The sequence below is a fragment of the Cornus florida genome, unplaced genomic scaffold (assembly GCF_030987335.1).
Source record: "Cornus florida cultivar Cherokee Brave unplaced genomic scaffold, ASM3098733v1 CherokeeBrave_3.0.0_Hap2_Chr08, whole genome shotgun sequence".
Classification (NCBI taxonomy): domain Eukaryota; kingdom Viridiplantae; phylum Streptophyta; class Magnoliopsida; order Cornales; family Cornaceae; genus Cornus; species Cornus florida.
Genome location: NW_026775578.1, coordinates 94,199,347 through 94,227,175, shown reverse-complemented (window position 1 = coordinate 94,227,175; position 27,829 = coordinate 94,199,347). Strand labels below are relative to the sequence as shown.

The window sequence follows — 27,829 nt, the reverse complement described above, 5'->3', positions numbered from 1 at the left end:
CTGCTGATTTGGGCAAGGAATGGGTAGTAGCAAATATAGCCTGCTTTGAAACAGTTGCTGATTTGGGCAAGGAATGGGTAGTAGCAAATATAGCCTGCTTTGAAACAGTTGCTGATTTGGGCAAGGAATGGGTGGTAGCAAATATAGGGGCTACTAGCGAGCTACTGGGTGTTTCATCAGAGGGCAATAGTGATCAGACATTGTCCATCCTTCATGCAATTGTGGAAGGAAGAGAGGTTGCAGTGGTTGATGAGGTTGTGAAGATGAGACCTTTAGCGTCTTGGAAAGGGGAGCAGGAGGTCAAGAATCTTATTTCTTACGTTAACTATGAAGGGAAGAGAATGGTGGTGAGGGAAAGGGGAAGGACTAGGACTAGGAGTGGAAGAAGGGGAGGAGGGGAGATAATCTTATCTGGTTCTTAATGAAGCTACGAATCATTACTTGGAATGTTCGTGGTCTTAACGATCCAAAAAAAAAGGAGGGTGGTGAAGGTTGCTTTAAGGAAGTGGGGAGCCCAGGTGGTTTGTTTGCAAGAAACTAAGATGGCTTCTATGTTTGATGGGGCTGTTAGGAGTCTTTGGGGAGGTAGGTTTGTGGAGCCTTGAATGCTTCAGGTACCTCTGGTGGAATTTTACTTATGTGGGATCGTAGGTGGTTGTCTCGGATGGATGTTTGGATGGGGAGGTTTTCTGCGTGTTCAAAATGGAGGAGGATAATTTTAGATGGGTTTTCACTTGGGTCTGTGGACCGGTAGTGGATAGTGATAGACCACTCTTTTGGGAGGAGCTTTGCCATGTTTAGGGATCGTGGACTCTTCCTTGGTGTCTGGGTGGGGATTTTAATGCTGCTAGGACCCCGTTAAAGAGGTCCACGAGGGGGAGGTGGTCTCCGGATATGACTCAGTTCTCTGATTTTATTGATGGGCATTTTATCATTGATCTGCCTATGGAAGGGGCAGCCTTTACCTGGTGTAATGGCAGAGACCCAGTTACTTTATCAAGGCTGGATAGGTTCTTGATCTTTGGGGAGTGGGAAGAGAAATTCCCGGATGCTGTTCAGGCGGTTTTAGCACAGGTCACCTCTGATCATGTTCCTCTGGTTCTGGATTGGTAGGGGTTTGAGGTCTCGGTGTTCCTTGTTTCGATTTGAGAATATGTGGTTGAGAGCGGAGGACTTCCAAGGGAGGGTACGGTCTTGGTGGGAGGAAGCAATGGTTACAAGTTCTTCCAGTTTTATGTTAGCTAGGAAGCTCAGAGCTCTTAAAATCGAACTCAAAAGGTGGAATAAGGAAGTTTCCGGGAACCTTGAATGGCGAAAGAATAGAGTCCACGCTGATTTTTCTGAGATTGATCGTCTTGAAGAAGCGGGTGGGGATGTGGAGTCTCTACACTCTAGAAGAGCTTCCCGTCAGGTGGACCTTGTTGAGATTGCCCGTATGGAGGAGATCTTGTGGCGCCAGAAATCCGGGCTTTATGGCTCAAAGAGGGTGACCATAATACGAATTTTTTCCACAGGCTTGCTAATGCCCACAGAAGGAGAAATCATATAGGGCAAATTCGGGTGGATGGTTTGGAGTTGTGGAGGGAGGAAGAGGTGCGTAATGGGATCGCCTCCTTTTACCAGAAGCTATACACCGAGCTGTTAGGATGGAGACCAAGGCTGGACGGGCTTCATTTTGAGGCTATTTCTGAGGTGGATAAAGATGGTCTTGAGATGCCTTTTTCCGAAGAGGAAGTGCTTAAGGCTTTGTCGAGCTGCAATAGCGACAAAGCCCTGGGGCCAGATGGGTTTACTATGCGATTTTTATTGGAAAGTTCAGAGGTGGTGAGAAATGAGGTGATGGGAACCTTTCAGGAGTTTCATTCTAACGGAGTTTTCGAGAAGTCTTTAAATGCCTCTTTCATTGCCCTCATCCCTAAGAAGATATTAAGGATTTTAGACCAATTAGCCTTGTGGGTTTCATTTACAAGCTTATTGCTAAGGTTCTTGCTCTTAGGATGAGGGATGTCATGGATGGGATTATTTCGGATTCCCAGAATGCTTTTGTCGGAGGATGATAGATTCTTGACTCAGCTCTTATTGCAGGCGAATGTGTTCCAGATTGTGAAGTGGAGTCCCTGGAGTTTTATGCGAACTTGACATTGAAAAAGCTTATGATCATGTTAACTGGAATTTCTTGTTGTACTTGCTTTAGAGAATTGGGTTTGGTAGTAGATGGAGGAAATGGATAGAGGCATGTCTTTCGTTCGTAAAGTTCTCTGTTCTCGTGAATGGATCTCTTGCTGGTTTCTTCGGGTGCTGTAGAGGTTTGAGACAAGGTAATCCCTTGTTGTCTTTTCTCTTTCTTGTCGTAATGGAGGGCTTGAGTAGACTTATGAGGAGGGTAGAGGATCTCGGTCTTATCAAGGGCTTTAGGGTGGGCAGAGACTTAGCTCATCAAATGGAGATTTCTCATCTCCTGTTTGCAGATGATACTTTGGTCTTTTGTGATGCTGATGTGTCTCAACTTTGATATTTGAGGTGCATTCTGGTTTGTTTTCAGGTGTTTTCTGGATTGAAGGTCAATGTGGCTAAGAGTGTGCTTGTTCTGGTTGGGGATGTTCAGGACATTTTCTCCTTAGCTACAGTTCTAGGGTGTAGGGTGAGTTCTTTCCCTATTCCTTATTTGGGTCTGCCTTTGGGGGGCTCCTCTAGGAAGGTGGGGAGTTGGAACCCTGTGATAGATAGATACATTAAGAGGTTGGCTGGATGATGGAAGCAATATCTGTCGAAGGGGGGAAAAGCTACTCTCATAAAGAGTACTCTCTTGAGCTTGCCTACTTATTTTTTACCTGTGTTCCAAATCCCATGTTCTGTTGTTGAAAGGATTGAAAAGATCCAAAGGGATTTCCTCTAAGAGTTTAAGAATCATCTCGTCAGGTGGGAGCAAGTTTGCAAGCCCATCAAGTTTGGTGGTCTAGGTATTCCGAGGTTGGTTCCTTTTAGCCAAGCTCTCTTGGGTAGATGGTTGTGGAGATTCGGCAGGGAAATGCATCGCCCTTGGAGAAGGCTCGTTTCATGTTGTTTTGGGAAAGAGAGTGGCGGGTGGTCTACTCGTCCAGTCTCTATTGCGGGAGGAGTTGGTGTGTGGAAATCCATTCGGAAGGGCTGGGATGTCTTCTCTTCCCATATTAGATTTAAGGTGTATGACGGTAGATATGTTCGTTTTTGGGAGAATTTATGGTGCGGTGATCAACCGTTGTCTTGCACCTTTCCAAGTTTGTACAACATCGCCACCGATAGACATGCCTACGTAGTTGATTGTTATTGGCTTGATAATAGTGGGATTACATGGGATGTGAACTTTCGTCGTTCCTTTCAGGATTGAGAGATGGACGAGGTATGTGTTCTTCTGGATATGTTGTATAAACAGGAGGCAATTGGTAGAGGTAGTGATGATATTAGGTGGATCCCCTCGTCCCATGGTCGATATGAAGTACGATCCCTGTTTCGATGCCTAACCAACTTTGTTGGCATTGGTTTTCCATGGAAGACCATATGGCGTTCTACTGCTCCTCCTAGAGTGGCATTTTTTTTGTTTGGACAGCTGCATGGGGCAACATTTGGACGATTGACAATTTGAGGAAGAGAGGCAATTGTATTGTTAATTGGTGTTGCCTTTGCAAACGAGATGGTGAGTAAGTGGATCATATCCTCTTGCATTGTCCAGTGGCGTACGACTGTTGGAACCTTATATTTGGTTTATTCGGTATGTTTTGGGTAATGCCTGGATCTTCCAAGGGATTGATTAACGCATGGAGGGGATGCCGTGTGAGAAGCAGTGTTCACGACTATTGGAGGACAGTTTCGCATTGTGTTTGGTGGTGCATTTGGAAGGAGAGGAATAGTAGAATGTTCGAAGGGAAGGAGTCGTCCATGGCGACACTGAAACTTCATATTATTCATTCTATTTTTAGTTACGTGAAGAGGAGTTCTTGCTCCTCTTCCGACGACTTAGTTAATTTTTTGGATTCTTTGGGTCCTTAGAATCCAGTTCCACTCTTGTTATGGGACGTCTTCCCTTTTGAACGCTTCTTAATCGATTATTATTTATCAAAAAAAAAAAAATTGAAATCTTGCTTGTCAAAAAAAAAAAAGAAAAAAGAAAAAAAAAAGAGCATTGATGGTAAAAGGATGGATTAGAAGAAAAAGCTTGCTATTTTGCTAAAGGAGAAAAAAAGAACGCTAGTGTGCCAAAGGAAGTTGGGATTCATAATTTCAATGACCTATGATTCTGTATTGGTGAACAAGTATTTTGAAGGAAGATGTTAGATAGACTTTTAGCTATATAAGAGAAAAATAACACCAAATCTAGCATGTTCATTCATAACTAAGTGGAAAGCTAGTATGAGTCTTTAATAAAGCATGTCATAAAAGCATCTCTCCCTAGTGTTTACTCTTTTTGGTTTATTCATGGATAATACATTTGTTAGTAACTTGCTATTTCTTAGCACTTATGCTTATTGGCGTTCAATTTCTCCTTAGCTTGTCATCTTAGCATTTATTATTACTAGTTTCCATCAAATAGAACTTTTATTGCTCAGAAATATAATAACAACACAATGTCTTCCTTTATGTGTGGTATAAATTCACTCATAAGGGGTTAATGCGCCTTAATATAACTTATATAAGCTTAGTGGGGTTGAACATCAAATTTTCTTTACTTGAGTTGTTTTTGTAATGGCCATTTGCATCGATCATAGCCATACACATTATGCATTTCCTTATGTCAACATCTTGTCTTGCTATGCATTCATTTTTTCTCAGATTAACAAGCATAAGGATGCGGCTCAAGACGAGAATAGCCAATTTATATAAATATAATGTCAAAATGTTAGGTCTGTCTCTATCCTTCCTCTTCCCACGCCTCCCGGTATCCAACGCGGGCAAGACCAAGACTAGATGATTATTGCATTCATTTTTTGAAGGGAATCCCATGATATGATTTATCAAAGCGTCCTATCAAAAATTTGTAGTAACAAGACCTAAATGAAAGCAAAAAATCTCTAGTATTTAAAATTACTAACTGCTAGTATATCAAATAATAATGGCTTATAAATTGTTATAGATTTGTTTTCCCGGTGATCAGTACCATAGCTCAAAGGATCACTAAGCCATAAATCAAAATAATAGGATAATAGTAATAATAATAGTAGGGAAGCATCGAAAATGTCTCACTTGGAAGTCAAAATCAGAGTCCGTATTTATTTGTATAATTGTATTGCTAGCTTTGTTAGTTTTTTAAAAGTTAATGTCAAGGCAGTTACCACTTGGTTACTTATCAAAAAGGAAAATAAAAAGAAAAGAAAAGAAGGTACTTACCTCTTGGTCATGGTTAAAGATGGAATTCAAGCTTCTAGCAAAAACAGAACCATAATTTTGAAGCCAAGGGTATAAAGGTAATATGATAGTATTATGTGCGCTCACCAAAATTCATTCATGCAGTAGGGTTTTTATACTTAATGTTTTGATTTGAAAAATCCTAATTGAATTGTATAAATGTGTTTTTGGGAACTTCGATCTGATCAATTGAAGGTTGCTGGTTGCATGTCGATCGATCAATCAACCGATTTTCTGGATTAGGGGTTTCTTTTGGGATTAAAACACTAAAATCCTACTCTCTATAATTTTGTTGTCTATAAATACCTCATTATCTCAAAAAACCTGGACATGCATAAAGATACAGAAGCTAGAGAGCTAGGAAGCACGGACACTCCGAAATAGGCAAAGAATCCGTGTCGGACACGTGTCGGACACGTGTCGGACACGGCCTGACACGTGTCGGACACGGCAAAAAGCGTGTCTGGAATTTTTTATTTTTTTAAAATTTTCGGACACGAATTGGACACGGCACGGACACGGCACTGACACGCGTCCGACACGCCAGGGTGTGTGTCCGACACGCGTGTCTTATTTTTGGGGGTTTAAAAGATAATTTTTAAAAGAAAGTTGGGTTAAAGTACAAATATATAAAGTTATTTACTTACTTATGTGGTCAGAACATAATAATTTTAAACTTTCAAGGTTAATATGTAATTTTAAACAAAAGAGATAGATATTTAAGGCAGTCATTACACTATTACAAGGTCAGATTCAAAGGACGGGGGTTGTGCTCTCTCAAACTGACGACGAAGCTTTGCAACTTCCTGCTGCAGATCAAAGCGACTCCTTCCAGCCTCCAGGTCAGTCTCTCTCTCTCTTTCTCTCTCTCTCTCCTCTCTTTTCTTCCTCCTCCTTCCTCTTTTTTTTCTTTTTCTTCACAAACCCTAGTTTCTTTCTTTCTTCTTCATTTTTTTTTTTCTTTTTCCTTTTTCACAAACCCAGATTCTTTCTTTCTTCTTCATCTATTTTTTTTTTGTTTTTTTTTTCGTTTTCCTTTTTCAAAACCCCAGTTTCTTTCTTTTTCTTTTCTCTCTCCTTTGTTTTTTTTTTCCCCTGTTTTTCACTAACCCCAGTTTCTTTCTTCTTCATCTATTTTTTATTTTTTGTTTTTTGTTTTCCTTTTTCAAAACCCCAAATTCTTTCTTTTTCTTTTCTCTCTCTCCTCCCCCCCCTCCACTAACCCCAGTTCACAAACCCGTCTTCTTCTTTTCTGGTATTTTTCCTTTTTTACAGACCTTAATTTCTTTCCTAATTTCTTTCTTCTGCTTCTTCTTCTTCTTCTTCTTCTTCTTCTTCTTCTTCTTCTTCTCTGTTGTCTTTATTCTTGCTTTAAATTTTAGCTTGTGTGAGTCGTGACATATGACTTATGAATCTGTAGCAAATAGGAATTTATTTTTTCTTTGCTGACTGTTCTTTCTTTGCTGACTGCTGTAAGTATGGATTTTTTTTCTTTTCTTTTTATGTCTAGGGAATTAGACATGTCATTGTCTACATCAGTTGCTAGTTGTACTCCTCAATTCGAACAAGATGATAACAAACCACTTTGGAACTATGTCACACAATTAGAAAAAATTGGTGGTGGAGGAAATTTTTTATTCAAATGCCACTTTTGTAATAACGAATTCAGGGGGTCTTATACAAGAGTTAAAGCCCACTTGTTGCAGAACACTGGTATGGGTATTCGTATATGTCCAAAAGTCACATATCAGAATATTGCAGAAATGCAAAAAGCAATTGAAGAAGCCGAATTGAGAATTAAAAATTCTAAACCAAAAAAAGTTCCTTTGCCGCCGTCTAGTGCATCATTGGGTGGTACTACTAGTCTCACTCAGGAGGCTTATGTACCAAAGAAAAGAAAGGCAAGTGGGGGTGCCATTGGGAAGGCATTTAATAATGAGGCTCGGGAACAATTGCACTCAGAGATTGCTAGGATGTTTTATTCCGCAGGATTGCCGTTTCATCTAGCAAGAAACCCGTATTATGTGAGTTCATACAACTATGCTGCAAATAATCCTCTGTCAGGTTATTTGCCTCTGGGTTATAATCTATTGAGAACCACTCTACTTCAAAAAGAAAAGGCAAATATTGATAGATTATTGCAACCAATTAGGAGTACATGGAAGGCAAAGGGTGTTAGCATTGCAAGTGATGGTTGGAGTGATCCACAAAGGCGGCCTTTAATTAATTTTATGGCTATGACAGAAGGAGGTCCCATGTTTTTGAAAGCTGTTGATTGTTCCGGTGGAATTAAAGACAAGTTTTTCATTTCCAATTTGTTGAAGGAAGTCATAAATGAGGTTGGCCCCCAAAATGTGATCCAAGTAATTACAGACAATGCCCCAAATTGCAAGGCTGCTGGACAACTAATTGAAGGGCAATTCCCTCACATTGTTTGGACACCTTGTGTGGTCCATACTCTTAATCTTGCCCTCAAAAATATTTGTGCTGCAAAAAATGTGGAAAAGAATGAAATTGCATATGCAGAGTGTGGTTGGATTCTTGATTATGCTGATGAGGTTACAATAATAAAGAATTTCATCATGAACCATTCAATGAGATTAGCTATTTTCAATGAGTTTGTCAGCTTGAAGTTGCTTTCAGTTGTAGAGACACGCTTTGCTTCTGTTATTGTGATGATGAAAAGATTTGAACTTATAAAAGGTGGTCTCCAAGCAATGGTCATAAGTGACAAGTGGACTTGCTATAAGGAGGATGATGTAGGAAAGGCCGATTATGTGAGAGAGAAGCTGTTGGATGAATGGTGGGGAAAGATTGATTATATCCTTTCCTTTACTTCACCTATTTATGACATGCTAAGGGCTTGTGATACCGATAAGCCTTGTCTTCACTTAGTTTATGATATGTGGGATACAATGATTGAAAAAGTGAAGATGGCAATATATAGGTATGAAAGAAAGCGACAAAGTGAAAGTTCTTCCTTTTATGAAGTGGTGCATGGGATACTTGTAGCTCGTTGGAACAAGAACAATACTCCGCTTCATTGCTTGGCACATTCACTAAATCCAAGGTAAATCATTAGATATTAATTTGTAAGCTAAAGAAGTTTTAATCTTAGTTTAGAATTAAGGAAATTAAATTATGAATTAAATGCATTCTCTTATTTATTGTAGGTACTATAGTGATGTGTGGCTTAGTGAAGACCAAAGTCGAGTTCCACCACACAAGGATTTAGAGGTCTCAAGAGAGAGAACAAGGTGCCTTAAAAAATACTTTAGTGACCCATAAGAGCGTTCAAAAGTCCAATTGGAGTATGCTAATTTTTCATCAAACTCGGGGGAATTTGGGGAGAGTGATTCTATATGTGATAGATATACCATGGATCCTAAAAGTTGGTGGGTTGTACATGGTTCATATGGTCCCTTGCTTCAAGAGTTAGCTTTGAAGTTGCTTGTCCAGCCTTCTTCCTCCTCATGTTGTGAGAGGAACTGGAGTACTTATTCTTTTATTCACTCATTGAGAAGGAACAAGATGGCGCCACAACGGGCTGAAGATTTGGTTTTCATTCATAGTAATCTCCGTCTTCTGTCAAGGAGAACCCCACAGTACAATGAAGGACGAACTAAGATGTGGGATATTGCAGGAGATGCATTTGATTCATTTGGTGATGTTGGGGTGCTTGAGGTTGCAAACCTCTCACTTGATGAGCCAGAATTAGAGGCGGTATTATTTACCGATGATGGAAGTGTTAATGATGATGAGATTCATGAGACAATTGATGATGAACAACAATAGATGAATGCTGATATGTTCTTTTTTTTTTTTGTTTTGGACTACCCTTTTGGTATTGTAAATGGTAAAGTCCTAGGTCAAATGATGGATGGGAATAGATGATAGTACATTGACTTGTTTTTGTATCTTTTTTGGGACTAGCCTTTAGGTTTTTGTGAATGTTAAGTGCTAACAGTACAGTCCTGAATGTTAAACAATCATGAATGTTAATAGTCCTTTCAGTCTATGCTTTTGTATTTGGAGTAAAGTTGCAATGATGATTAAATGATACTAGTTATTATTCTAATATCTTGTTTTTTATTTGGTTTTATAACTCTGCAACATTGTTCTTTTATAGTTTATTAGTTATAAGTTATGATTTGTATATATTTTCCATTGTGAGGTTGATGAAAAATAGTAACACTCGGTAATTTTTAAAGTACTACATCATATATATATATATATATATATATATATATATATACATATATATACACTATTCGCCGTGTCCGTGTCCTAATTTTTTTGGATTTGCCGTGTCGCCGTGTCCGTGTCGTGTCGTATCCGTGTCCCGTATCCGTGTCCGTGCTTCTTAGCTAGAGAGATTTTGAGCACAAGAGCGCATGCATATTCCTAGTACAGTTGCACAAAATCCAAAAAGCCCACTATACCCTCAAGACTATCCTCAAAATCAACAAAATTCCCCTTAGATTTTATTTTTTCTATGAACCCCAAAAAATGAAAAAAACTAAGAATGGAAAACTTATTCGCCTAAATATGAGCCTCCACTCCATCGAAGCATCTTGTATAATTCTATTCCTCTCTTGCCATAAGCCCACCACATACAAAGGGACGCAACCGGCCAAACATCTCAGGCTTGAAGCCCCACTCTACAACCTCGACAAGCACTTAAGAGTGCTCTTTGTGGAACCTGGCATAACCCAATGAATACCAAGGATAGATAAGAGCATGACCCAGTCTTCCACAGCCACTGGATGATTAACCCTTTCGTCATCGTTTTTTTGCACTTGCAGCTTCAATTGACAATGATTTGATGCCTCCGCCTCAAATTGTCCATTGTCAAATCTTCCCCAAAGCTGTCATCTACCAGAAGAAAGCCAGCCTAGGGGGAGCTTAGTACACCAAACTGCCTTCCAAGGGAAAGAGTTCCCTTGAGGATCTGACAACCTCTGAAAGAAGGACCGCACTTCGAATCTCCTATGACCGGAATCCGACCAAACCACTCCAACTCCTCAACAACCACAAACTGACGATATAGCAACGTCGCCAATGGCCTCCAACTCCCAATCTTGGTAGTGCCTTACAAATGCAAATCCCTCCCACTAATAAGCTGATAGCAGTTGACATTTGAGATTTTCTTAACGACAACAATCCTGAACAATCCCGGGAAAACACTTGTTAGCAATCTTTTCCCACACCAAGCGTCCTGCCAAAAGCTTATGTGCCTCCCACTCTTTACCCTGAAGTGATTATGTCTTAAAAATTCATCCCACCCCCTCCGGATGAATTTCCAAACACCCACCACTGTCGTAGCCCTCACCTTCAATTAACACAACAAATTTACCTCAAAGGTTAATTATCCTCCACCGGCACAATCTCACTCTTTTAAAGGTTAAATTTTAGCTCAGACACTGCTGAAAACACACCCAACACACACCTCAAAAAGCTCAACTAAGCCTTGTCCGCATCACACAAAACTAGGTATCATCAACAAACAAAAGATGAGATACCGCTACCTGGCTAGAGGACTCCCTAGGGAGATAGGGGATCTCCTTGCTTCAAGCCCCGCAAGCTGTTGAAAACTCTGACCATAGAAATACAGAATCGAATCCATCTCATCCATCCCTCACTAAATCCCATCCTCTCCAAAACATACAGCAAGAATCTCCAATCCACATGATCATATACGCCTTCTTGATGTGAAGCTTGCACACAACTCTCGGCAGTCCACTACTCAGCTTGGAATATACACACTCACTAGCAATGAGAACATAATCCAAAATCTGCCGCCCTCCAACCAAAGCATTTTGAGACTCCGAGATCATCAATGACTCTCTTCAACCTTAAAGCTAGGAATCTAGCTATTATTTTGTACCTACTACCGCCAAACTAATAGGTCTAAAGTCCTTTACTCTAATTTCCCCCCCTCTTCCTCCCCTCGTATTTTGGTGATGAGCACAATAAAGGTAGCATTCACGTACTTCTCAAAGCTCCCATTCATGTTGAAAAAGTTAATAACATCCATCACTGCATTTCTGACCACCTTCCAATTCTGCTGGAAGAACCCCATTGTGATCCCATCTAGTGCCGGGCCTTTATCCCCGTTGCATCTCTTCAAAGCTAGAATTACTGCCTCGACAAAAAATCTCTCCAATCTAATTTTTTCCTCCTCTAAAATTAGATCAAACTCCAGACCATTCAATAATGGCCTTCAAGGAGTACGCTTTGAGTATAGCTGACGAGGCAATCCCTCTACTAATATCATCCTCCTTGTTCAATAATGTACCATCACCATGAATTCTCCCAATATTATTACTCCTATGTGCATTGGGCAATCCATAAAAGAACATGATTTTTCTACTCCTTCCTTAAGCCATAAAGCTCTAGACTTCTGGCGTCGTGAAATTTCCCCCAGAATCGCAATCCCGCCCATACCTGCCTCACATTCCCCCCTCCTATGTTGCTTCTCATCACTCAAACCCATCACCCCTTCCTTTGAATCTAACTTGACAATCTCCATCAAAAATCATTTCTTACGCCATTTAAGATTACTGAATATTCCATTTATTGTTTACTAGGACAAAGCTCGGGTTGTTCCTCATCTCAAAACCATCCCACCACCTCCTAAACCTCTCCTTGAAATCCTCTGCCCGGAGCCTCATGTTTTCGAATCTAAACATCGTTTTCTTCTTCTTCAAATCCACATAATCCAATAACAACGGGATACGATCCGAAAACGGTTTGGCCAATGCAACCTGACCTATTCAATCAGGATAGAGTGGGGATCTGCCGACCATGCATAAGAAAAGCCCTCCATCAGTAAGTCAATCAGTTGTTGAGCATCGATGAACTTCGAGAATTGCTTTATGGCTGTAGACCATCTCCCTCAGATATAGACCTCTCAAAAGGAAATATAATAACATTAAACTTCCCGCCCCAAACACCATGGGGCCTCCCACCTCCTTGGAGCATACTCTAACTACTCCCACTATAAACCCCTCTCCCCATCCTCAACTGGGCCATAAACCCTTGAAAACACCCAGCAAGAACCATCTTCCTCCAACGAAAATAAGCAAGAGATAAAAAATCTCCCCTTCCAAACATTAGTCTTGGACACCCATCTCTTGTCCTAGATGACTAAAATACTCCCTACCAAGCCAATGGCATCTAGAACCTCCCATGCAACAGATCTCCCACCTTATAAACTCATAACAATCCCATATGACTGTGCATACTATATTTCTATGGACCTGAATAGAAGATTAACACCTAACAATCATACATTCGAGATTGTGTGGATGATTAGTTTGCAGATCAAATTACTATTTAAGAAGTGGATCGTGTGTGCAGTGCTCTCCGTTAACAGAGCGGACTGCATGCCTAGAGACTTTGAGTGTGAGTTTAATGAACCAGTCTATGTCAAAAGGTATCTAGGGGTTCTGCGGTTATTGAACTGTTAATCTTGTGTAATATCTCTTTCCTATAGTGAGTTTGATCTTACTGGATCTGGTCTCGTGGTTTTTTTCTTTTGGGGGTTTTCATGCAAAAATCTTGGTGTCCATTGTGCTTGCTTTCATCTTATTGCATGTGTTGATTAAGAATGATGGTTTGATTGATTATTGTAGTCTAGTGTTGGTTTAATTTTTTGTTATTATGTAATTTAGATCTACCCTCCCTTTTAATAACTTTGCAATTACTTTGTCAGAGCTTAGGGTTTTTTTTTTTTTTTTTTTTTTTTTTTTTCATAATTTATCAGAGCTTAGGGTTCCGGTCCTTATCTCATCACCTGTTCTTGTTTGCTTTTAGAAGATTAGACTGAGCTGTAGACTGTCACATATTTTAGAATTAATCTTCATTTATTGATGCTTATTTTTATTGGTAGCATAGGGGGAAGGGTAAGAGGGTCTCACCAATGAAGAGAATACAAAATCATAATTCTATTAAGCAATGACAGTAATTATAGGGTCTGTTCCGTTTAATTATCTGAAAACTGTTTTTAAGAGCTGTGAAAACAGTTTTCATATATATATATATATATGTTTTTTGATAAGTAAAATTGTATTAGAAAGCGTTCAAAAGGGGAACGCGTCCCAAGAGCTATACAAATACCGAAACCAAAAAGGGAGTCCTATGGACCCAAACAACCCAAAAAGTCTACGATTTCATCTAAAGATATACAATTTCTCCCCATAACCCAACTAAAAAAGAACAAATAATAGAAAACTTCAACGCCCCAATGGAGGATTCCTCCCCATCAAAACATCTTCTATTCCGCTCTTTCCAAAGGCTCCACCAAACACAGAGGGGGGTCACCCTCCAATAGTCATGAGCATGAGCCCCCACCCTTTGATCACGTCAATCAAATCCCTTGAAGTCCGGGGCATAACCCATTGCATGCCAACAGACCCAAAATAAGAACTCTAGCAATCATGAGCCACGGACAATGCAAAAGAAGGTGATCCGCACACTCTCCATCATTCTTACACAGACAACACCAGTTGACTATGATTTGTCTTCTTTTTCTCAAATTTTCCAGAGTCAAAATCTTGCCCCAAGCTGCAGTCCAAACAAAAAAGGCCACACTAAGAGGATCCATCGAATGCCAAATCGTTTTTCACGGGAAATTGGAACCGCGAAACCCGGAGAGGCAGAGAAAAAAGGAACGGACCTGAAAAGTCCCTTGCGAAGAAGGCACCCAAGTCAAGGAATCCGAACCTGTACCATCCACCTCCTGTCTATACAAAAGGTCCAGCAAGCCAGTGACGTCGTCCAACTCTCAATCCTGAAAGGATCGCAGGAACCGCTCATCCCAAGACAACCTACTGCTATCGAGTCGATAACAGTTGGCTACCAAAACATGTCTATCCACAGCAATCCTGAACAACCTTGGGAACAAACATGACAATGGGCGATCCTTGCACCAAGTATCCTCCCAAAACCGGACGTCCCTTCCCTCTTGAACTCTGAATCTAATATGCTTAGAGAACTCATCCCCTCCCTTCCCAATGGGTTTCCACACCCCCACGCCGATATCAGATCTGACCGGCCTAGATGACCATTCCTGTCTCTCCTCCCCAAAACGACATGAAACAACCTTCCTCCATAACCTATGTCTTTTGCTACCGAATCTCCATAACCACTTGCCTATGAAGTCTGTTATCTGAATTAAAACCTTTCTTCAACTCAGTTTTCAGAATATTGTGTCAACCAAATGGATTTTTGAACTTTCAGTTCTTTGAGAGCTAAAAACTGCTCCACAAAATTGAATCAAGCAAGTTCTATATCTTGTTAAATTGTTATTTTGAGAAACTGTGTTAAACAGGTATATAACGGGATATAACTTAGTTTTACTACTATATTATGAATTTGAGTACTTAAAAATCATAAGATTGAATCTAGAAGATAATTTTTTTTGTTATTTTATTTACTACGGCATATAAATTATAGCAACGAGATAAAACTGTAATTGAGTCTCCTTGATACAGAAAACTTGGATACTGTTTACAAATTTATTTTATTTTTATAGCTTAGTAATTTCTTAGCTCCTTTTCCAGCCTGCTTAGAAACTAAATTCTAAGTAAAATTCTCAACGTGATCACAAAGAAATTTAATAATGAATTTGTGAAAATCATCACTTGTCCATAACCTTTTCTATTTTAAAAAATGTGCCTAATTCATTTTTCTTTTCTTTTTTTATTGGTCTTAGTATTTTTATAGGATTATGTAGAGAAGCTTTCTAGTTACATTAAAAGGTCAAGGAATCAAAGGCCTCAATTACTCTAGAGGTGTTCATAATCCAGTTGAGAGTGGTTCTCATGCTTTTATGCTGTCGAGCTTCTTGAGCTCTGGACCGCCTTGTGCATTTTTGAGAAACTGTGTTAAGCAGGCATATAACGGGATATAACATAGTTTTACTACTATATTAGGAATTTGAGTACTTAAAAATCATAAGATTGAATCTAGAAGATAATTTTTTTTGTTATTTTATTTACTAGGGCATATAAATTATTGAAATGAGATAAAACTGTAATTGGGGTCTCCTTGATACAGAAAACTTGGATACCATTTACAAATTTATTTTATTTTTATAGCTTAGTAACTTCTTAGCTCTTTTTCCAGCCTGCTTAGAAACTAATTCTAAGTAAAAATATCAACCTGATCACAAAGAAATTTAATAATACATTTGTAAAAATCATCACTTGTCCATAACCTTTTCTATTTAAAAAAAAAAGTGCCTAATTCATTTTTCTTTTCTTTTCTTTTCTTGTCTTATTTTTTTATTGGTCTTAGAATTGTTATAGGATTATGTGGAGAAGCTTTCTGGTTACATTAAAGGGCAAGGAATCAAAGGCCTCAAAGACTCTAGAGGTGTTAATAATCCAGTTGAGAGCGGTTCTCATGCTTTTAGGCTGTCAAGCTTCTTGATCTCTGGACTGCCTTGTGCATTTTTATGAGGGTAGTTAAAGCTATCATTTCTTGGATGAACTGATGAAGGTTGCACATGCTTGCTCACTTGGAAATGTCAAGTCGGGAAAAATATGTGGGTCTCCAAATTTCATAGTTTTGGGTATTTGTAGTGGGTAAAGAGTAGGAAATGAACTGACACAATTTCTCTCCCAAAAGCACATTCCACTCCACGGTTGTCCCAAAAAATATTCTTGCAGTCACTTTTTGGGGGTAATTGCTTCATTTCCTTTATTAAAAGATCAAGTGGACTGAGTTTTTTTGTGGAGTGCGAATATCATCACATTCTCTTTTTTTGCCCTTTTGTTTTGTAGGCTTTGGTGGGAAGGACTAACGTGCTGTAATGCAACACCTTATCTTTATTGGTTTTTCATATTTGTTTTCTTATTTTTCTGCTTCTCTTTTTAGGTATCATCTCAAGAAGAAAAAGGATTCGGGTGTTTCAAGAGTGGGAAATTTCACAAATCTGGGACGTGTAACGTGTGCTCCACTCCTTGTTCATCTTGTTTGCATATTAACCAAACTCTCATGGGGTCAAAGGCTGATGAATTTTATGATGAAACTTACCGAGGAAGTGCTTTTAGCCAGTATTCTGTTAATGACGTTGCACCCCCTCCTAAGAGCAGTGCATTTGACTGTGGACAGCATACTGCCAGTGAAGCAAGTAACTTATTCATTGTTAACTCGTGCCATGATTCATTTTCTGAAAATGCAGAAAGTAAAGCAAGCTTGAGGACTTCTGATGTATCTAATGCATCCGAAGATGTTGAGATGTCTTCAAAATTGTCATCTGGGGAAAGTGCTGTGGATGATCAGCTCCTTTTAAAACCACAATGCTCTTCTGATCAGAGAGATTGTACTAACAAGTTTGGGGACCCAAAAGGTTCGGAAGGTTACAATGGCACCATTTTGTCTGTTAGTGGAGCTAATGATGCAAAAATATTGGCCGGTTACAATAATGGGAATGTAGAAAGAGAATATGTACCTCACAGTTTGGCTTCAACTAGCATTTTAGTTTCCGAAGGATTTGTAAAGACAGTTCAAACTGATATAGGCTGTTTGAATATGAATTGTGATGTTGAAGGGAGCCACAGCTTGAGGAGGTGCGGCAAATATAGTGAAAAATGTATTGGGAAGGTGCCTCCTACTGTTATATCAACTGAGTTATCTTCCCCCAAGGTAGATGTGATGGGGATTTCTCCCTCAACAGGCATGGATGATGGCGCTAGCTCAGCAAAGGTACAGAATACATGTTCTCATCCCCCCAGTGACCAAACTCTTTCCTATGACCCAAAGGTGAAGAACTTGGAAGATAATCCAAGGTTTCATCTTGAGGGGGAATTGCCTGAATTGACAAAAGATGAAGCATCTGATATTGTTTTTGTGCATAAATCTGCTTCATACAAATGTGGTGATACTCAGAATAGTAAAGTCAGTCTTATTGCACAAAATTCTGAGGCTTCAGGGGTAGTTTCTTTAAATTTAGAATCAGAAACAGGCAATGCTGAGAGCGAACTGCCTGCTGAAGCTTTGAATTCTTCTGAACGAATGGAGGAGGATGAGAATGTCAAGGAGTACCTTGTGTCATCTGATGGGCAGGAAACTTCTTTGCAATCCCAGCCCATGGATGAGAGTGATGAGTCTGATATTGCGTCGCTGGACGTAAGTATTGCTGCTCTCTCTCTCTCTCTCTCTTTTTTTTTTTTTTTTTTGGTGCTGTTAGGAGTTTGGATGCTTTTTTTGTTTATGTTGGTTGAATATCTTTGTTTGACTATCTAACTCAGGATTGTTTATGTTTTTTTTAATGCTTAAGTTTTTCTTCTTCTTCTTCTTCTTTTTTCCTGTTGCTATTTCGACATAGAAATTTTATGCTAATTGGACAAGATAAGCACAAGATATACATCTCTAATTCATGTAATAATGTATTACTCATTTGAAGTGGAGGTATCTCTACCTTTTACAAATTGGGATGTAGGATTTGTTGTTTATGTCGTGCACCTATCATCTTGTAAGCAATTCGTTTTGAATATAATATTTTGTTGAGAGAGTGAGAGAAAAAGAGAATATATGAAAACTTATATGTTATTGAGTCAGTAATACAATAGTACAATGGTGTTTATATAGGAGAAGCTACAAGAGTAGGTGAGTGGAGAACAAGTAAACCCTATATATGGTAATTCTATACCTGGTAATGAGGGGTAGGTGACAACTCATACAATACTAACTGTACACGTGTGATAACTCATATAATACTGTACAACGTGACAACTCTTACAATACTTACAACACTCCCTCTTAAGTTGGAGAGTAAATGTCAATAACTCCCTACTTGCTACATATGGAATCGATAGAGTTCTTGGGAAGCGCCTTAGTGAAGATGTCTGCCAACTGTCTACCAGAAGGAACAAAAGGTGTAACAATCTTTTTTTTTTTTTTTTTTTTTTTTTTGATAAGTAAATTGTATTAAAAGCGTTCAAAAAGGGGAACGCGACCCAAACTATACAAAGACAAAACGGAGCCTATGAATTCAAAGAACTCATAAAGTCAACAATCTCCTCAAGAGAGGAGTAGTCTCTCCCCTGACCCCAATCTTATTCGAGTCAACTTTAGATTGAGTGAAATGGCAATCTACTTCAATGTGTTTAGTCCTCTCATGGTAGACTGGATTGCTAGCACTATGAATAGCTGTCTGGTTGTCACAATGGAGAGGAATTGGGTATTGGATTGAAATCCCAAGTTCCTGTCAAAGAGTTTTCAACCAAGTAAGTTCACAGGCATTGTGTGCCATGGCACGATTCTCTGCTTCAGCACTGGAATGAGCCACAACTGACTGTTTCTTACTTCTCCAAGTTACTAGATTTCCTCCTATGAAGGTGCAGTAACCTGTGGTGGACCGTCGATCGGAAGGAGAACCGGCCCAATCTACATCTGTGTATCCCTCAATCCGAAGATGTTAAGAAGATCGATAAAGCAGACCACGTCCTGGAGCACCCTCGAGATACTTCAAGATGCATACAACTGCCTTCATGTGAGGTACCTAAGGACTGGTCATGAATTGACTCACAACACTGACTGCATAGGAGATGTCTGGACAAGTGATTGTGAGGTAAATAAGTTTACCTACAAGTCTCCGATACATCTTTGGATCATCGAGTGGGTCACCATCATCCACCTTAAGTTTTACATTAGTCTCCATGGGTGTAGCTACCAGTTTCGAACTAAGATATCCAGTATCCTGTAAGAGATCAAGAGTATACTTCCGTTGAGAAAGACTAATGCCTTGCTTCGACCGAGCCACCTCAATTTCTAGAAAATATTGAAGTTTTGCCCAAATCCTTAGTGAGGAAGTTAGAACTCAAGTGATGGATTAGAACTTGTATCCCATCTTTGTCACTGCCGGTGATAACGATATCATCTGCATACACCACAAGAATCACAATACCACGTTTCATTTTCTTAAAAAAGAGAGAGTGGTCAGCCTGGCTTCTGGTCATACCATGAGCTACCACTGCTTTACTGAACTTATCAAACCATGCACTAGGATACTGTTTGAGGCCATAGACAGACTTCTTGAGATGACACAGACACTCCCCTTTATACTCAAACCCAGGTGGTCGAGTTATATAGCCCGTCTCATTAAGGTCACCGTGTAGAAATGCATTTTTAACATCAAGTTGATGAAGTGGCTAGTCTAGATTAGCTGCATGAGAGATTATCACACGAACATAATTCAGTTTGGCCACAGGAGAGAACGTCTTAGTATAATCAAGGCCATAAGTCTGAGTGTAGCCTTTAGCAACAAGTCGAGCTTTGAGACTGTCAACAGTACCACCAGGCTTCTGTTTAATAGTAAAAACCCAACGACAACCAACAACCTGAGTATCAGTAGGCTTAGGAACAAGGTCCCAAAGTATGATTTAATTTTAAAGCGTTTATTTCTTCTTCCATAGCTTTCCTCCACCCAGGATAAGAAAGTGCCTCCCTATAGGACTTAGGAAGAGCAATAGAGGATAATGACAAAGAAAAGCTTGAAAGGAGGAGGACAATTTATTATACGATACAAAATTGGAGATAGGGTGATTGGTAAAAGACCGTTTACCTTTCCGAACAACAATAGGTTGATCAAGATCATAGTCCGCAGAGATGGAAGAATCTCTAGGCGTTGAAGCGACTGGCGGAAGTGGCAAGGCTGGGTTTACTACTTCAGTCGTTGGAACATGATTAACTACTCTTATTCGGCGACAAGCATGGAGACAAAGAGCTGGTGGGATGTCAGAATAAAAAACTGGAGTTGTAAGAACAGACTCGTGAAAACAGAGTCCTCCAAACGACTGCCTTCCTGGGAATAATAAGGAACATCCTCAGAGAAAGTTACATCTGCACACACAAATTGATTGTTTACGAAGAGTTGGATTGTAACATATATATCCCTTTTGAGTGCGAGAATAACCTAAGAAAATACATTTGTGAGCACGATGATCAAGTTTGTCTCGTCCCGGACTTAGATTATGAACAAAACAGACACACCCAAACACCTTTGGAGGAATGGAAAAAGGGTTTTTGTCAGAAAACATCATTTGGAAGGGTGATTTTCGTTGAAGGACCCTAGAAGGCATGCGGTTTAAAAGATAAGTAGCAACTAGAATTGCATCTGCCCAAAAATGTTTTGGAACATGCATTTGAATTATTAAGGCACGAGCGATAGCTAGAAGTGGGCCATTCTTCCGTTTAGCAACTCTATTTTGTTGTGGGGGTATCAACACAAGATGTTTGATGGATAATGCCCCTCGACTCAAGAAACTTTTGAAAAACATTAAGTTTATATTCAAGGGCATTGTCAGTTCTAAGAACAAGTAATTTTGCATCAAACTGATTTTGAATTGCAACATAAAAGGATTGAAAAACAGAGAATACTTGAAATCTATCTTTAAGAATATAAACCCAAGTTAAATGTGAATAATCAACAATAAATGAGTAAATAACGAGCACCAAATAAACTAGTAGTACAAGCTGGTCCCCAAACATCCGAATATACTAACTCAAAACATTTTAAACTTTTATTATCAAAATGAGACTTAAAAGTAGTCCCACGATTTTTACCAAGTTTGCAAGTAGTACAATTAAACTTAGAAAAATCAACTAAAGAAGGGACCAAAGCTCGAAGACTATTTGAAGAGGGATGTCCAAGGCGGTAATGCCACTGATAAGCTGAAGAGGAGGTGGAATGTAGAGTTGTTGGAGTAATAGTTGGCTGGAAGTAGTAAAGACCATCCTTGTCAAACCCCCTACCAATCGTCTTCTTCGTCTTGAGATCCTGAAAGACACAACGGGAAGGAGAAAAAGTAACTGAGCAATTTAAATCTGATATGATTTTGCAAACTGACAATAAATTTGAATGAAAATTACAGGATATATAAAACTAATGAAGAAGTGAGACCCGAAGTGCGGAAGGTACCAATTCCATGAACAGGTGATTTGGCACCATTCGCTATAGTAACAACCGATGGTGAGAAAACATGAGAAATATCAGAAAGAAGAGATGGGTTACCTGTCAAGTAATTGGATGCCTTTGAATCAATGGTCCAAGGTGTAGAAGATGAAGCATGAAGACACGTATTACTTGAAGTAACGATAGTAGCAGTGGAGGAGGGCTGATTTGCACGCTCACGCTTTACAAGAGAATCATATTCGGCTTTGGAGAGAATGACTTGTTGGGATTCCTTAGTATCCATCACTAGAGTTGCTGAACAAATGAGATATAGTAGCGAGCGGGAGTCGAGATAAGAGAACCGAGATCCCGCCGAGATGAACCCGAGAGAAATTATTGAGGAGAGAGTCGAGGAGGGATCCGAGAGAGATTGCCAAGATGAGAACTGAGATCATCGAGAAGAGAATGCCGAGAGAAAGCCGAGATGGAATCAAGATCGGACAGTCTGAATAAGACTAAAAAAAAATAAAAAAATTTAAAGAGGGATCGATTTCCGCTCTGATACCATGTTGAAAGAGAGAGAGAGAGAATATATGAAAACATATATGTTATTGAGTCAGTAATACAATAATACAATGGTGTATATATAGGAGAAGCTACGGAAGTAGGTGAGTGGACAACAAGTAAACCCTATACATGTTAATTCTATATTTGGTAATGAGGGGTAGGTGACAACTCATAGAATACTAACTGTACACGTGTGACAACTCATACAATACTGTACAACGTGACAACTCATACAATACTATACAACAATATTCAAACCAAAAGCTGACACAGATGTTATGAGTCGTCTTCTTTTTTTTTTTTTTCCCCGGTAATTTTGTTCACATCGTAGATCTGGACATCTTCCGTAAAGAAGCCAAATGAAACCAGAGTTTCATGTTCAGTTCTGAATTGTGTTGTGATTCCTGGAATTGATTGAATTATGGGGAGCAATTGGATTTGCTGTTCTGATGTTGTGGATTTAATTTTCATTGTCTATTATTGGCTAGATTTCTCTGAGGGCACGCAATGGCAAGATTGCTCCATTGTGACCTAGAGGTTACGGGTTCGAAACAAGGCCAGAATATATTTGCGCTGAGAGAGAAGCAAGCCTTCTGAATGATAATTAGCCTCAATGCCTAGAAAATAATGTAAGGAGCCTAAATCTTTGAGAGCAAATTCAGAGCCAAGGGTCTTGATTTGTTGTGATATCTGTGCTTCTTGATTTCCTGTGATGAGAGTATCATCTACATAAACAAGGACATAAATAAGGATGGATCCAGTATGATAAATAAACAATGAGGTATCAGTTTTGGATCCCACAAAGCCATAGGAAATCAAGAAGGAACTTAGTCTATGAAACCATGCACGCGGAGCCTATTTCAATCCATACAATGTTTTTCGCAAATGTAGTCTGGAAATTGAGGATCAACAAACCCAGGAGGTTGGCTCATGTAGACATCTTTTCGAAGGTTGCCATGAAGAAATGCATTGTGCACATCGAGTTGTTTTAGAACCCAATTATGAGACACGGCAAAGGAAATGACTGTCTGAATAGTAGTTGGTTTGATAACAGGACTAAAAGTCTCTGTAACCCTTCTTGCTGATTGTAGCCTTCAGCAACTAAACGAGCTTTATAGTGTTCTAATGAACCATCTGCATGACGTTTAATTTTGAAAATCCATTTGCACCCAATGACATTCATTGAAGACTTCCGTGGAATACGAGTCCATGTCCCATTGTGAAGAAGTGCATTGAATTCCTCTCTCATTGCAGTCCTCCAATTTTCTGATTTATTTGCTTCAGTAAAACAAGTTGGTTCAGTTCCACTGGCTGCGATTTCAGTGAGAAAAGCAGTGGGCAAAGGATGTTTGGTATGTGAAAAAACTCTAGGTCGACGAGTTCCATCTTGGGATCTAGTTGTCATGGGGTGGATTCGGGAATGTTGAGAAATATCAGTAGGAAGATTTGAAGTGGAGACATTTACGGGAGATTTATCAGAACAGGAACTAGATTCATGTGTTGAGTTATGTGGGTTTATGGGGTAAGTTGTAGGTGGATGTAAGGGCCTTATGGTGTCGGTAGCTTGTATGGTAGATGGAGTTGAGGTAGGTAAGGAAGATGGAATATTACGTGAGTGATTAGTGGGTGTGATAATTTGAGGTGATGTATCAATGTCAATTGTTTGGTAATTGTGGTTGTGATGGGACCATTTTTTGATGCGTTAAGAGGATAGGAGGAGTAACACAAGTAGAAGGAGACGAAGGTGCTGGAGAAGATGGAACTGCAAATGGGAAAACAATCTCATAAAAAACAACATGACGTGAGATGAGAAGCTTGCTGTTAGAGCGGTTTAGGCATTTATATCTTCGATGCCTAGCATTGTAGCCAAGAAAAACATGTTTTGAGGAACGAAATTCCAATTTATTTTTGTTGTAAGGTCGTAAACACGGGTAACATGCACATCCAAAAACCCGTAGAAGAGAATAATCTGGATTGGTCTTGAATAGCTTACAAATAGGAGACTCATTTTTATTAGCTGAAGAGGGGAGCCGATTGATTAAGAAGACTGCAGTTTCAAAAGCATGATGCCAGTAAACTTGAGGAACAGATGTATTTGCCATTAAAGATAGTCCAGTTTCAACAATGTGTCGATGACGTTGTTCAGCTGCACCATTTTGTTCATGAGTGTGTGGACATGATAATCTGTATTCAATACCACAATCATTCAAGAATGATGACACCTTTTGATATTCACCACCCCAGTCACTTTGAAAGCACTTGATTTTTGTTTCAAACAAGTTTTCAACGAGCAATTTAAAATGCTTGAACACAATCAAAACATCAGACTTCTGAAAAAATGGAAAGATCCATATAAATGTACTATAATCATCTACAAAATGAACATAATACCGATGTCCATCTGAGGAAGATATAGGAGATGGACCCCAAATGTTGGAATACACCAGATCAAGTGGTTTAGTACTAACTGAAGTAGATAAATGAAACGGCAATTTGTGACTCTTCCCTTGCTGGCATGCTGAACAAATTCCACCAGATCTTTTATTGACAATTGGAACTCCAGATCGAGCAAGAACCATACGAACTATTCGTAGTGCAGGATGGCCTAGTCTTTGGTGCCATTGGTCTAATGTGGCTCACCAACAAAAGCTTTGTGGCTACCTTTATTAGCTGCCAGACAATTTATTGCTAACTTGTAGACCATCTTTATTCCAGACCTTTGAGTAGATGCCTCCCCGTGACTCGATCCTTAATAAAAAAATGATCTGGGTGAAATTCAAAGGTAACGTATTATCACAAGTAAAACGAGAAGCAGATAACAAGTTGCGAGTGATAGATGGCATATGTAGAATATCTTTCAGAATTAGATTATTGCCAAGAATTGGAATTTTAGAAGAACCAATGTGTTTTATTGGCAAACCTGAACCGTCACCAATCTTCACACATTCTGGTCCATTATACTCGGAATGGAGTGAGAGATTTGAAAGATTTGTTGTGATATGATCTGTAGCACCTGAATCTGGATACCACGCAGTATCATTAACTGCAGCAGCTGCATGAAACGCATTGACTCGAGGCTTGGTTTCATTTTGAATGGTATGATCAAAACGATAGCGACATTGAAGAGCTGCATGACCATATCGATTGCAAATCTGACATGTTGGCTTTTGATTTGAAGAGGATCCAGTAAATTGGAAATGTTTGTGACCGCGTCCACGACCACGACCGCTATTTTGATTTCCTTGTCCACGACCATGACCTCTTTGGTTATAACCACGACCATTGCTGGAGTGATTTGTGATGGCTATGTTTGCCGAGTGATAAGGCAATTCAAGTGCATCATTCATCTCATTGAGACGGATTTCCTCACTAAGCAGCATACCTTGGAAATCAGCCAAGGTTAGTGGTTCTTTTTGAGTGGTGACAGAAGTCACAAAGGGTCCATATTCAGGACCCAAGCCACGTAGCATATGAAGAATCAGATCTTCTTCAAGTGCTGGCTTAGAAGCTGCTGCAAGATTATCAGCAATTGTTTTTGCCTTCAAGAAATATACTGAAATGGAGTCATTACCTATCTTGAGAATTTGGAGTTGGTAACATAATTGCATAATGCGATTTTTGGAATGTGAAGCAAATGTATGCTCCAAGTGCATCCATATTTCATGGGATGACTGCAAACCAACAACATGTGTGAGAACACTTTCAGTTAGAGAAGATATAATCCAACTCACGAGGAGTTGGTCTTTTCGCTGCCACGCCATAAAGTCAGGATTAATCTGGATTTTTTTGGTTTCTTCGTTTCGAACAAATTCTGATGGGCACTTGGAAGTTCCATCAACAAATCCGATCTGATCATAGCCTTTCAAGAGGGGCAGAAATTGTGTACGCCACAACAGATAGTTTGTGTTGTTCAACTTGACATTGAGAACATGTTGGATGTTGGGTGTAGGAAGGAGAAAAGAAAGTGAGGCAGTGTCACTGGCAACATTCTTGTTACTGGAATTCTGGGCCATGGTTAAGAAAGGAACTGGCTCTGATACCATACAAAGAATATAGTAGTCAAGAAGATACTTAGAATGCCTCACCAGTATTTAAATAGAGTACATTGGTTACATTTCCATATTGAATACATCAATCGAGGAACTATAAAAGGTAGAGTTCCATGATTGCATAAATTAAGGGCCTATATACACATATTATTCACATGGGTAAAACAAGAGTCAAATTTGGACTGATTTGGTGCGTGTGGATCTGCTATCAATCATGACTCCTTTACAGAAACAACCTTGCTGCATGCAGAGGTAAGGTTGCATACATCTGACCCTCCCCTGACCCACAATGGCAGGAGCCTTGTGCACTGGATTTGCCCTATTTTAATTTTTTTCTCTATTAGTGGCTCTAGTCAGGGCTGGCTATTCCACTAGGCAACTACGGTAAATGCCTAAAGTCCCACATGTAAAAGAAATCTTACTATAGTTCTCTATGTGAACCATATTGTACGTTTAAACTCTCACCGTCTTCTTTGTGAACCACATTGTACGTTTAAACTCTCACCGCCTGTTATGCGGACTGATAAAAAATATTAGATTTAAGGTATAAACTCAATTCAATGTCGATACTACATTAAAAATACATGTTGTCTAATAAAATTTCAATTTTGAAGAATAATCTACTTTACTTTTCCTTTCCTCATGCTTTTTCTTATTCTTCTGGACTTCTCATTTTATATCATCTTTCCTTCTTCTTTTATCCTTTTCACTATTTAATTTATAAATAGTGAAAAGGATAATTCTTCTGGACTTCTCATTTTTTATCATCTTTCCTTCTTCTTTTATCCTTTTCACTATTTAATTTATAAAATATTAAAAGACTCCTAATTAATGCCTTATACCTCAACTTATGTCAAGCCAGCCCTGGCTCTAGTTCAAGTAGTACCGCTTTTTAATGGTTCCATGCACTTTTCAGGCACTTCCTTACATATTCCTTTGTGGTTATTAGAATATAATCCATCACTTTACTCTCTACAGGTTAAAGTATGTGACATTTGTGGCGATGCAGGTCGGGAGGATTTACTTGCTGTATGTAGTACGTGTAGTGATGGTGCGGAACACATGTATGTTTGTGGAGTTCTGTTTAGTGTTTTTCTACTGGATTCTTTTATTAGTTATCTATTCTATGGAAATATATATCTATGTTCAAAATAATTATTAATTTTATTGATGTTACCCAGCTATTGCATGCGGGATACACTGGATAAAGTACCAGAAGGTGATTGGCTGTGTGAAGAATGCAAGTTTGATGAAAAAATTGAAAACCAGAAGCAAGTTAAATTTGTTATAGTGGATGGAAATGAAAGAAATCAATCTTCTGGACAAGTAATTACTGTTAATGCCAATCTCTTTAAGAAGTTGGATACAAAAGATTCTGATGTTGAGGGAAATAAAACTATTGAGGATATCTCCAGTGCAAAAGCCTCTGTTAAAAGACATGCGGACAACATAGAAGTCGCTTCAGCAGCAAAAGTGGATGGAAATGAAAGAAATCAAGTAATTACTGTAAATGCCAATCTCTTTAAGAAGTTGGATACAAAAGATTCTGATGTTGAGGGAAATAAAACTATTGAGGATGTCTCCAGTGCAAAAGCCTCTGGTAAAAGACATGCGGACAACATAGAAGTTGCTTCAGCAGCAAAAAGGCAGTCTCTTGAACCATTTGTATTATCACCAAAGATGTCCAGTCCCAGCAGAATTGCTGCACTTTCTCGTGATTGTTCATCCAAGAACTTAGATAGGGAGAAAGTGAAATTAGCCCAACAATCCGCTTCTGGACCTCCCTCAGTTTTTGATACTCCAGAAACTGCATGCTCTCCTACTATAGGTCCACTACTCCAAACACCTCGAGGTAAAGTTCTTGAAATTTACTGGTTTTGCATAATATATTTAGTGTCGTTAGGTGGAAGCTGCGAACTGTTTATTGTGA

The 27,829-nt window shown here is 39.2% G+C and overlaps 2 protein-coding genes across 7 annotated transcripts in view; both read left to right on the top strand.

The window, feature by feature from the left end:
• Positions 1-27,829, top strand: part of LOC132268283 (protein PARALOG OF AIPP2-like) — a 64,423-nt gene that overhangs the window by 9,523 nt on the left and 27,071 nt on the right. For 5 of the 6 annotated variants that reach the window (XM_059769114.1, XM_059769112.1, XM_059769111.1 and 2 more), the window contains 3 exons: positions 16,264-17,517; positions 26,878-26,963; positions 27,081-27,751. In XM_059769114.1, coding sequence (XP_059625097.1) covers positions 16,264-17,517; positions 26,878-26,963; positions 27,081-27,751 — 2,011 coding nt within the window. Of the gene's footprint in view, positions 1-15,681; positions 15,932-16,263; positions 17,518-26,877; positions 26,964-27,080; positions 27,752-27,829 lie in introns of all 6 variants that reach the window. The other variant, XM_059769115.1, reaches the window with a different exon arrangement.
• Positions 4,249-9,741, top strand: LOC132268282 (uncharacterized). Its single transcript, XM_059769109.1, has 2 exons — positions 4,249-8,449; positions 8,553-9,741. The coding sequence occupies exons 1-2, from the start codon at positions 6,858-6,860 to the stop codon at positions 8,665-8,667; spliced, it is 1,707 nt and encodes a 568-aa protein (XP_059625092.1). The 5' UTR covers positions 4,249-6,857; the 3' UTR covers positions 8,668-9,741.